Source organism: Vairimorpha necatrix, chromosome 11 (assembly GCF_036630325.1).
Source record: "Vairimorpha necatrix chromosome 11, complete sequence".
NCBI classification, from domain to species: domain Eukaryota; kingdom Fungi; phylum Microsporidia; family Nosematidae; genus Vairimorpha; species Vairimorpha necatrix.
The window spans coordinates 55,288-67,480 of record NC_088826.1 but is presented as its reverse complement, the minus strand read 5'-3'; the positions used below and the strand labels follow the sequence as shown (position 1 = coordinate 67,480).

Genomic DNA, 12,193 nt, shown 5'->3' with positions numbered 1-12,193 from the left:
TAGGAGACCATGCAACTTGCTGTTTTATTCTGAGAATACGAAGAAAGGTTTAGCTGTTCACCTTACTATAGTCTTATTTGAAACACACTACATTTTACAATGTATTTGTATCTTTTAAGTTCAAAACAAATCTTAAGACTAATTAGTGTAAAGTTTGTGCAGCACAGATTAATTCGAAGGTTGATATCCACAATAGAATGCATAATAAGTAAGTACCTTTGTTTCCAGATTAATATATCCGCCCATAGAAAAGACTTTAGATCTTTTCTATGGGTGGGTCATATCTGTTGATAAAAATTATTTGAAATTTCTTTTAAATTTTGTTGAAAATTTACCCCTATGAAAAAGAAATCTTACAATATAAAAAAAATTAAAAGAGTTAAAAAATTGCGTGAAACATTGGAAACATAAGTATGACAGATCTCGAGTTGGAGATTACTAGAAAAAATTAATGGTTTTTTTAGGGTTCATTTTTAAAAATTTAATTTTTTGCCATTCGGCTGCGGGATGGATCTCTTTACTAGTTAAAATTTTTTAAAGTTGTAAAATTCGACTATTGGGGCGGATCTCCTAATCCGGAAATTCAGATAATATTTTTTAGATTTTTGAATTTAGAAAAAGAGTGTTAAAAACAATAAATACAAATACACAGTAAAATTTATAAAAAACCAAAAAATCTAAATAAAATATTCTTCTTTCTTCTTTTATAATCATATATAAAGTCAAAACTTTAATAATTAGAAAGAGTTATACGTATATTGATCATATGAGCTTTATAACTTGATCAGATGCATATAGTTGTATTAATATGAACAATACATTAAAAATTTAACGCAAATGCTATATTTATCACTTACCGATTTTAATAATATTTTTATAACAAGTAAATTAGATTGTAAAAGAACAAAAAAATTATCAAAATGTAGTGATTAAATAAAATAGAAATAAAGACGATTTTGTTTTTTTCTCAATCGTATATAAAACATTTTTTTTCAACAAGTGATTTTAACTATTATAAACACCAAATCTTATACAAATATTGCTCTTTAAAACTTTTTATGCCTAATTTGGATCCATAAATAAATCACATTTTTTTTTTTTTTTTTTTCTTTGCAAGTAAGAGGTAGGGAGAAACCTTACATAGGGACCAGAGGGATTTGGGTGTGATCCTTTTCCAACTGGTACTGTGAGATTCTTACTCACTAAAACTCCCTCCGTATAACTTGCCGGTGCAGCAAGCTCCGCCGTATCCATTGGACTTTGGCTCCAGGAGAACACTTTCCATTTATACCTCAAATCGCGTCCAGAGTGACCTCACAGCGGATATACTTAACGGGCATGGTTATCTATAACCCGAGGAGAGACATCATCGTACTGACTCAAAGGTCCCTACAATCATCTGTATCGCACACACGGCTCCTTACACGACCACATCCCCAGCCCGGCATTTTTATTGGACTGCGTTGACCACCAGTCTCCCACTAGTTTCGGCCACCGTGTTACAGAATCATGTAGGATAGGGTCCACGAGACCTTCTATTGCCCTACTTCGTCTAGTCTCTTAGTTAGCTCTAGGATCCCACTCTAGAGTGCACCAGCCATAGGCTCCAACTAGGCCGTACCCATTAGATACTTTTATGTATCATTAAGTCACCAAAGGGCGATGCTGCTTTTTGGCCTTGAGGTGCGTTTCTACACTAGATGCTAATCCCCTTGTGGCTGGACACACACAAGTTTCATTGAATCAACTTAATGATTACCGTGGACATTTTCATCATCTGAGTTGTTCCAACTGCATCATAGAAAGTAGAAACAATTTGGTGCCCCTGGGACTCGAACCCAGCCCATTGGTCAATGAGAACATCCCTTCGACCACTCGGCCAAGGGCACCCCAAATAAATCACATATCCTCTGAAAACCTTTAGATTTTAGAAAAAAATTATTTATTAAATTTTTTAATTTTGGACCACGGGCATTTTAAAGCTGTTCTTCTTAACGTATAAAAAATGTTCAAAAACGTACGAATTAACTACTTTATATCTGCAGGATCTAAGCACCACTATAAGGGTTATATTGTACAAAAAACATAGCTATTTCTCAAATAAACCCCTTTTAATATTACAATGTATTTCTTAATAAAATCTTGTTTATTTGTTTTTAATAAGATTTCCCATACAATTTATAGTTTTTTGTTTAACTTCTAATGTTTAAATTGTTCATAGATATTTTCTTTTCGGTTTTATATTTCGATTTCAGAAAGGAATTTTTTTAAAAATTTTGTTATTTGTAAATTTTTTAACTAAAATGTAATTTAGAGAATTTGAAATACGTCGAACATAGGATGAACATGATTTTTAGTTATTAAATATAGATTCGATGATATGTATACTTATATGTCTAAAGCTTCATTGTCATGATAAGAAAAATATAGCAACTTTAATGGCTAGATATGGAGATGTACTACCAAATATATATAGTTTTGAATTTTTTAACATTCCTAAATCTTGCATATTCTTTTGAATGATGTTGGTTACAATAATAAAATGATGAATTTATATTTTGTGTAGTTTTTACATTTTTTTTGGTTTAAAGTTTAACTAGGGTATTTTATTTGGACATTTTCTATATTATTAATGCATATTCAGAGAGAAACAAATCAGTTGAAGGATACTTTGTTGTAGATTAAATATTGTTTCGTTTACTGCAATTTAGCAGTGTAAATGGAATATTTAGGTATTCTAAAAATGGTTAGAGCATATCTACAATTTACAAATTGTAATAAAATTTTAAAGTTTTTAGCAAATGATTTTTGAAAATAAGGAATAATTACAAGAATCATTTATAATTAGTATTATCACAGCATATTACTTATTTAAAACTCTTTTTAATAGTAAAAATGACGTCTCGAAGACTCTTTTAATGTTATTAATTGTTGCTCATAAAAATTGTCGTTATTGATTACTTTAACACTAACTATTAAAGAAATTGCATTCGATCACTATCATAAAAAAGTAACATTACAACCCATTAAAAAAAACAAATACTTTTTTGTTTCTCTTAGTGTAGACGTATGATATAAAAGATAATTGTAACAATTTGTCAGAAAAAATCTAAAACCTGTTTTTTTCTAAATAATACCTTAGATAAAAAATATGCACTTGGAAATTTGAAGCTGTAAAATAAGAAGGTAAAATTAACAGTAAGTAGATATAAAACCAAAAATTTTTAGAATAAGACACAAAAACATCTGATTAATCAATTAAAAGGTTTCTGTATTGCTTTGTCTCTTAGAACTATAATTTGAATTCATTACAGTGTTAATATTTGTTGAATTTTTTAAATAATATTGAAATATGAAAATTTAGATTTTAATACATTAAATCATAAAATGAAATATTTATTAACTAAATTCAAATTCATTTCCGCAAAATTCTACTGCTTTTTTTAATTTTTCTCTTAAAATTTCTTCTGTCGAATAGAGTGGAAGATGTAAATTATTGTAACATGAAGATGTCCAAGGAAGTTTCGTGTCGTTATAAGAAGGTATTGGTGAAATTTTGAATTGAGTAATACTATCTTTACCTCTGAGATGTTTAAATCCTCCCATTGGCGGCCGAGTAGAACCAGTCAAGAAATATAAAAGTTTACTTTTTTCTTCTTGTGTATAGCTTTCAACTACATTCCAAAACGCTACAATTTGTAGAGAATGCTCGTCGTATCCTTCATGATAAATTGTATTTCTTCTCCAATCTTCAATATCAATGTATGGTTCGCCTGCAATTATTTTTTGGAGAGAATCACACGATAATTTTTGTAATGTTTCTTTAGGTATAATTTTATAAATTCCTTCTTTTATTAAATCACACTCTTCTCTTATCTTTAAAATGTACTTATCATATAAACATAGATAAATGTATTCATCAACATTAGTTTCATCAACAATTATATTTTTTCCATTTGGCATCAATTCATTGCCTTCTTCATCTTCAAATCTAAGGTCCATTTCTTTAAGATGATTTAAATTTATGTTCAAGTCCATTAATGCCCTAGAAAAGCTTTTATCAACATTTTTTAGATCATCCATGAAAATATCCTTTTCCAAGATTATTTTCCACATTATTGGATCTAATCTGACTTCAGCTGTAACAGATTTTCGTAGAATTAGCCCAATCAAAAAGCCTAAAGTTTTATAAGCTAGACGTCTTATATACTTCTCTTTAGTGTCCAAATTAGTAGAAATTTTTAAGGGAATAAATTTTGAAGTATCTCCACTTGGGGAATATAAAATGGCATTTTCACGAGTATAAATTTTCTGTATCGCCAATGTTAAATATTCCCTAGTGAGTCCTCCATCATCGCTTCCTTTCTCACCTATGAATACCACTTTACAATCATATTTAAAAAGATCCCATTTTTCCAAGACGTAAAGCCACGATATGGCTGAATAAAAGATAGTATTACGTCTACAATATAAATATACATGACAATTAGCGTGTGTAATTGAATTAATGCTTTTTGTTAGTTCTTGATAAAATTCTTTCTTTTCAGATTCGAATTTATTTACGCCATTATTAATAACATTTGAATTAAAGCCAACATCATAGTTCATGCCTGCATAAATATTTATATCAGATTCGTTTGGAGAACAAATATTACATGATACTAATACAAAAAGAAAAATTTCATTTTTATAGGAAAAAATCATAGGGGTTACCAAAAATTCATCTTATATATTTTATATATTGATAAAGTCTATTTTATAACTTATATAGTCATACTTGTATCATTTATTCATCAATTGTTGCTTGATAAATACAAATATTTAACATTACAAACATATATTATAATACTTATCAACTACGTATATAATTCTCATCTAATCAAAGTTCAAAATTTAAAAAAACAAAATCAGAATGATACTTTTCGGAAAATTTGCTGTTTGTAAATCAATTATTAATCAACAAAATTTTCATTTAAATTAAAAACGTCATCGTAAGCAAATCCACGCCATTTAACATCAGATCATTACTAAAAATACAAAATATAAAAAAATCGTACATTTAGTAACGATTATACATTTCACAAAATAAGAAAATTTTTTAAAATTCATTTGTTTCTTTTTTCATCTTACAAATCACGAAAAATTAATTCAAATAAATTAATTTTTAGTCATAGAACAAGATAGTTACTTAATAGAATTTGTACAATAAATATTGTTTTTACAAATGTACAAAAAACATTTTCACTTTTAAAGATATTTCTACAAATGGAATTTTAGAATAAGACTTCTTTTAAAACAACAAAAATTACAGGAATAACTAATATGTGTTATTTCCTGCTAACAGTAAATATCAACAGTTAAAGATGCTCAAACGTTTCCCTCGGTATGTGTACTTTATTTTTTTCTATCCCAAAATTTCCAGTGCAAAAAAGTTAGAGAACAACCACCACAATGCACTTGTGATACTAAAAGATAAATAAATATGTATAATTTACGTTAAAATTTATTTTTGACTTAACAATTTTTTTCATAGACTTCGATTTGGTCTAAATTTAAATCTTATATTTTGAAAATTTGTTAGATTGCAATGTGTGTCTAATTGTTAGATTTCTTCAATTAACACTTTTTTCATAGTTTGTTTATTAATAAAGGAATCATAGTACTAGAACAAATTTTCTTCTATGAAAAACTAACTTTTAAAGAAATTATAATAAATGTCAATTAAATTTGTGTAGAATATAATAAAATCATAAAACCAGTTTTTTCGTATAAAAATATATTTAATTGTTGTGGAGTTTATCATAAAAGCTGAGTAATGGGTGTTGTTTTTTCCGCATTCATTTTGGGGGTAAGAAAAAAAAAGTGAACATCCTTTGTGAGGAATGTTTCTGATACCAATTTCTAATCACCATTATGGTTGCCATTAACTTACAATAGAGGTTGTCATATGAGTTCTTCATGTAAAATACAAAAAAGATGTAAATATGAGTATTGTATTTTGATTTAGTTAAGCAAAACACAAATATAAGTTCTTTGCATTTTATAAAAATTGTTGATATATTTATATTACACCAATTATTTATGATAAGTTAGAAAGTGGGGAGCAAAAGCGCTTAAAATAAAACGGTGGAGAATATATAAACAAAGCCAGTTTAAACTACTATCAAAAAGGAAAATTTGATGAGCGAATGAGAAGGTTAGAAAATATGACCTTCTTCAGAGAAATGTGCAATGAGAGGAAAATCGAAGTTTTGATTGGAAGAGTTGACTACTTTATAGTAGATTGGCACCACGAGTTTATGGACACTAATAGGTGGTGTTCAATAAGTTACGAAAAATGGAAAGAGTTAAAAGAACCGAATTTGATAAGAAAAAGCCTACTCTAGAAGAGTTATATCGTATAGTACAACAAAATGAAGAAACTATATCAATGTATATAGAAAGAGTTAGAGATGCAGCTAGAGAGTATAACTCGCCAAAAAGGAAATCATCGATATAATTACAGCAGGACTTAAAACAAAAATGGGATATTCAAAAAGATTAATATTGGCGAATAGCAATATTACAGACGAAAATCTAGAGTCAATCAAGTAATTAGAAGATGAGTGTACAACTGAATTACACCTAATAATGATTTAAAATTGATGATTGAAAATTTTCCTCTCTTAAACTCTAAAACAAGAAAACAGTTCAATGGTGAAACTGTAATAACTTAGGACTATGGTAGAGGTTGTCGAAAGCCAAAGCGAAGTAATAATCTTAAGGAAAATATCAATGAAATTACTGAAGCAACAAAGAGATTAATATAATAAGGAAATTGAGTTTACATTTATGGGGAGAAGGTTCCAGTATTGTTTGATACAGGTGAAAATTATAATTTGATAAGTAGTGCTAGTGTAGCAAGATTTGAACTGTTAAATATAAACACTAGGCCATTAAGATTTTGGACATGTTAAGAAGAATCATTAGTGAAAAAAAGACATGTTATATTAAATTATACATATAAAGGACATTTTTATAGATCGAAGTTTTATATATTGCCAAAAGTACGAACTGGAAAAATCCTGTTTGGATGAGAAACATTAATTAGACTTAATAATGTTAAGAAACTGTGTTTTACATGGGGAATAAAAACAATTGAAGGTTTAAAGTGATCGAGAAGATATATAATTTACCAAAGAAATTGGAAGTAGGAATCAAATTGCAAAAAAAATTTTGCAAAAGAGATAAATGCAAAATCAATAATAATGTGGGTTAGTAATTTAAGACCTTGGTAAAGTCAGACGGAAGTGTAAGGGCTACAACCAATTTAATGGTACTTATTAAATAGAACAAATAAATATTTTTTTTACCAAGAATAGATGAAATTTATTGTAATTTAAGACACAAGACAGTAGTTTCTAAATTGGATTTGAAGGACGGATTTTTTAGATTCCATTGTCACCGAAAGATAGGTAGAAAATGTCATTTAGATATAAACATAAATCATATGAGTGGAAAGTAATGCACAGGGGTTTAAATTTGCTCCAGCGATATTTCAACGAAAAATGGATAATGTTCTAGGAGATGAAATTGGTAAAAGTTGTTTCTGCTACGTAGATGATATTTTGATAGTTGAAAAAACAGTAAAAGAGCATGACGAATCATATAATAGAATTCGAAAACTTTTACTTGATAATGGACTCAAAATTAATGAGGAAAAGTATGTATTTAAGCAATCTGAAGTTATTTACCTTGGATACAAAATTAAACACAACATTATTGTTTCGCTCATAGATAAGATGCAAGCTATTGAGGATTTAAAACCACCTAAGAACAAAAAAAAGGGTTCATAAATTTTTAGGCGCAATAAACTATTATAGAAACTTATTAAGAACTTTTCGATAGTATCCTATGTATAAATTATTGAAAAATTGGAAAGAGTTTAAATGGACGAATGTAAAAGAGAACGCTTTTTTGAAGTTAAAATGGATTTTTATGAATACGTCATGACTATATCAGCCAGATTGAACAAAGAATCTAAATTAGATACCGCCGCTTCAAATGAACGAAGAGCTAAAATACCTCACAAAAATTTTGATGGAGATGAAACCCCATTGTATTTCCATCTAGGAGACTATTAGAACATAAATAAAATATAGATTTAGCAAAAAAATGTCTTGTAATGTTATGGGTAATGGAACACTTCGATATTTTTTGTACGGTACAAATTTTGAAATTGTCACAAATCATAAAGGGTTAGAAGCTTTAAAAAGAGGAAATTTTAAATCTCTGAGAATATTAGATGTCTAGATAGCAATTCATTGCATAATTTTAGAATTATATATAGGCGAGGTCGATAAATTTTTTACGTATATTGCCTAAGTCGAAACTTTGGGTTGGCAACAAATGATAAAAGATTACATTTACACGAAGGAATGATAAATATATTTGAAGAAATAGACGAAAAAAATGCTTCTTATGATAAGAGAGATTCATCATGAGTTAATTCACCGTGGGATACAATCAGTAAAATATGAAATGTATAAAAGAGGTATTGATATAAAAAATTCACAAAAATTGACTAAAAAAATTATAGATTCGTAGAAAACATGCAACGTGCACAATTCTAAAAAATCTAAACTACACATAATTGTTTCCTCTTAACAAAGGGAGAAAAAATTGCTATAGATATTATAGATCCAATAAACACACAATACATTATAACTGGAATTGATTATTTTACGTGAAAAGGATTTGCTAAAGTATAAATAAGAGAAAAGATATAAATATTGTTTAATTGATAGAAGAAATAAATTCATCTATGCCTTTGAAGACATTTATCCTGGATCAATTGAAAGAAAATCTCAGTAGTAATGTAAAAATGTCTTGCAAAGCAAAAAAATAGAATTACATTATACCACACATTTTCATCACAAGTCAAATGACTGTGTAAAAAGGTTTAATCGTATTTCACATGATTTAATTTATAAAAATAAGGCAAAATTTATTACTGAAAAGGAAACAGAGGAATAGAGATATACAATAATCGCTATCATTCAGCTTGAGGATGACACCAAATGAGCTTTCTCGTTTAAAATTCAGATGGATTAAAAAATGCACAAATTAAGATTATTGTTGCACATAATACAGCTCAGATGAAAATGCCCTAGAAATTAAATTAGATAAAAGCGATATAGTAATTATTAACCCTTAATGGCCTGATTTACGAAAGTGTTTTTTTCTAATATCACTGTGTTTGCTTGATGGTCTAGATCAGAGGTGAGCAAATACTTTAAAGCTGTGGGCCAAAATGAATTTTTTAAAATGTCTCCCGGCCAGGAGGACTATTTCGGCTTTGCTTTACACAAGCGTAAATTTTGGATGAAGTTTTTTCCCTGCCCATTTTTTAACAAAAATATTAAGTATCATTTCAATTAGAATAAAACATGTCAAGTACCTTTTAAGGAGATATTATTATAAATAAATGGTTTTTAGATAAACCACACAATAAAAGGGTTTATTTTGTTACTTATTTATGTCTTAACGATATTAATTATTTTATATTGTCACATGGTTATTACAATTTAACATTTATATTGCATCTCTAAATATAATAGTAAAAAAAATTCAAAATGAAAAAAACATCATCCGTTAAAATAAATATTTAATGTTAATGCGAAACGTGAAATTTCGAATGTTCATCCGACATTATTTCTTCAAAATTAGGTTCTAAATCACTTGTAGCAATCCTTAATACCGAGTGTAGATTTTCGTCAGTAATTTGTGATCGATACTTATTTTTCGTGGAAACCAATAAAGAAAAGGTTCTTTCACAAATATAAGTCGATCCAAATAAAACAAGATATTTCTGAGCATAGTTCAAAAAATGTTTGAAATGTTCATTATTTAACGCGCCATAGAAAGCACTCAAATCGTTTGAGTGAAAATTTTCTTTTAGTAAATTATTTGATTGTAAGTCAATTAGTTCTAGTTGAATTTCAACAGGAGCTTCTTGCAAGTCGAAATTGAAAGGATGGCTAATTAATGATAAAGGTTTTTCAATATCTTTGAAATACCGAACTCTTCTTTGGAATTTAGAATGCATTCCTTGTGTTATTGCAGTATATTTAAAAAAATCTGTATTTTTTAATGATTCCGCCGTGCTTGCAATGAGGGGGAAATGATTTAATAATTTATTATTAAGTTTTCCGCAAATAAATTGAGTTTTGTCATAAATGCTTTGACGTTTGAGTGCATATTAAAAGCGAATTGGTTTTTACCTTGTAGATTTATATTTAGTTCATTCAAATATTTTACTATTTCTTTTGAAAACGAGAAATCGTTTAGCCAAGCTGCATTTTGCAATTCAGAAAAATCTTGTAGTTTTTCTTTTATCAACAAGAATGATACTATTTCATCAAGCAAATATTTAAATCTGTGTGTAACTTTACCAATGCTAAGCCATTTCACTTCAATGTAATAGGGAATTTCGTAGTAGTCACTTTCAATTTCTTTCAAAAATTCAAGAAACTGTCGATGATTTAAGGCACGTCCTCGGATAAAATATACAACTTTGGTCACAACAGTAACGACGTGATTTAATTTCAAAACTTTTCTGCATAGCATTTCTTGGTGAATAATGCATTGCAAAAATAATATATCGTGTTCTGCTTGAAACTTTTTTACTTTGTTGCGAATTCGTTTAAGTAAGCCTATATTTTCCCCTGTTAAACTAGGACAGCCCCGTAGTGACGCTTACTATTTTATTCCAAGTTAAACTAACTTTAACTAAACACTCTTCAACAGCGAGAAAAAAGTCTTTACCAGTAGTTGTATTTTTCATTGGATGCACACTAAGAAGTTCCTCTCTAATTTCACATTTCTTATTAATGCCGCGAATAAGCATTAATAATTGACTTGTATCAGTAATATCTCAGGACTCATCTAAAGCCAGAAAACAATAGGTAAAATCAGCAATTTTTCTGCTTAGCTGGTCAAGTAAGTTTCCTGAAATATTTTCAATCCGGCGTACTATTGTTCTTCTCGAAAGGCTTAGATTTTCAAAAATATGTTTCTTTTCAGGACAACATATCTCCGACACTTGTACCATGCATTGTTTAACAAATTCTGCTTCTGAAAACGGCTTACAGAACTTAGCAATTTTGTTTGCGACAGCATAACTTGCTTTTGTATTAGATTTTACAATATTAATTCGTTTGGTAAAATTTTTTTGTTGCTGATTCAAGTTTTTTTTTTAAGTTTTCAGCAATGTTTTGAAGTTCTTGTATAGAATGTGATGCATATTTTGGATGTTTTGTTGTAAAATGCCTGCTTAAATTGTATTTATTGAAAACAGCAATTGTTTCCTGACAAACTAAACAAATTGCTTTCTTAACAATGTTTGTAAAAGATATTTTACCGTCCAAGCTTCATTGAAGTTTCTGCATTCCGAATCAACTTTTCTTTTTTTGTTTCTCTCATTTTAAAAGGGCTACAAAAAAATAAGTTAAATAAAAACAAAAAAAACCAAAGTTTTAAAAATTTACTTACAAAAGTCCACTTTTTCAATTTTATATATGCAAACCAATGGTAGATTCGAACTAAAAAAGAGTATGCGATCAGAATAAAATAATAATTAACAATACCTAGGCTGCGATCTGTCGTCTCCCAAACATTGAGAGGCTGAGAGGAGTGCTGCATATGTCGTCCACACATGAATTTTATACCTAGCGCGAATTAATTTGTGTTCGATGAAAACCCCGCCATGAGAGCGATTGTCGCGAGCGTCCCGCATCGTTCACACTAGTGTAATCGGCCAAACGCTTATTTTATTTCGCCTATTATACATAAGTTCGCATACTAATAATGTTTATGTCAATAAAATCTCATAAAGAGTTTTAAAAAAAATTGCGTTAGAATTTTTCAGCGGGCAGAAAAAATTAAAAAAAGGGGCGGATCCGGCCCGCGGGCCGGCGTTTGCCCACCTCTGATCCTGATTTACGCACTGGACTCTCAAATATTCCTCCCTGATCAGTATTAAAACTATGTCTTACTCTAGTAGTAAGACTTTCTAAAGTCATTTTCAGGACAGTTTTTTTGTATTATGCTTTAGTCCTGGGTTCTAATCGAAGCTCTTAAATATGCGCGCGGCAAAATTAGTTACTATTCGTTCAAAAATTATCACATGTGAAATAATTTTAGCCTTAATTTT

General features: G+C 28.8%; 1 protein-coding gene across 1 annotated transcript; it reads right to left on the bottom strand.

Moving 5' to 3' along the window:
* Positions 1-3,399: 3,399 nt before the first annotated feature.
* On the bottom strand, positions 3,400-4,704 carry VNE69_11004 (E3 ubiquitin-protein ligase; the record flags this gene model as incomplete). Its single annotated transcript, XM_065474905.1, has 1 exon — positions 3,400-4,704. One exon carries the CDS (start codon positions 4,702-4,704, stop codon positions 3,400-3,402), a length of 1,305 nt encoding a protein of 434 aa, XP_065330977.1.
* Between the last annotated feature and the right edge of the window lie 7,489 nt (positions 4,705-12,193).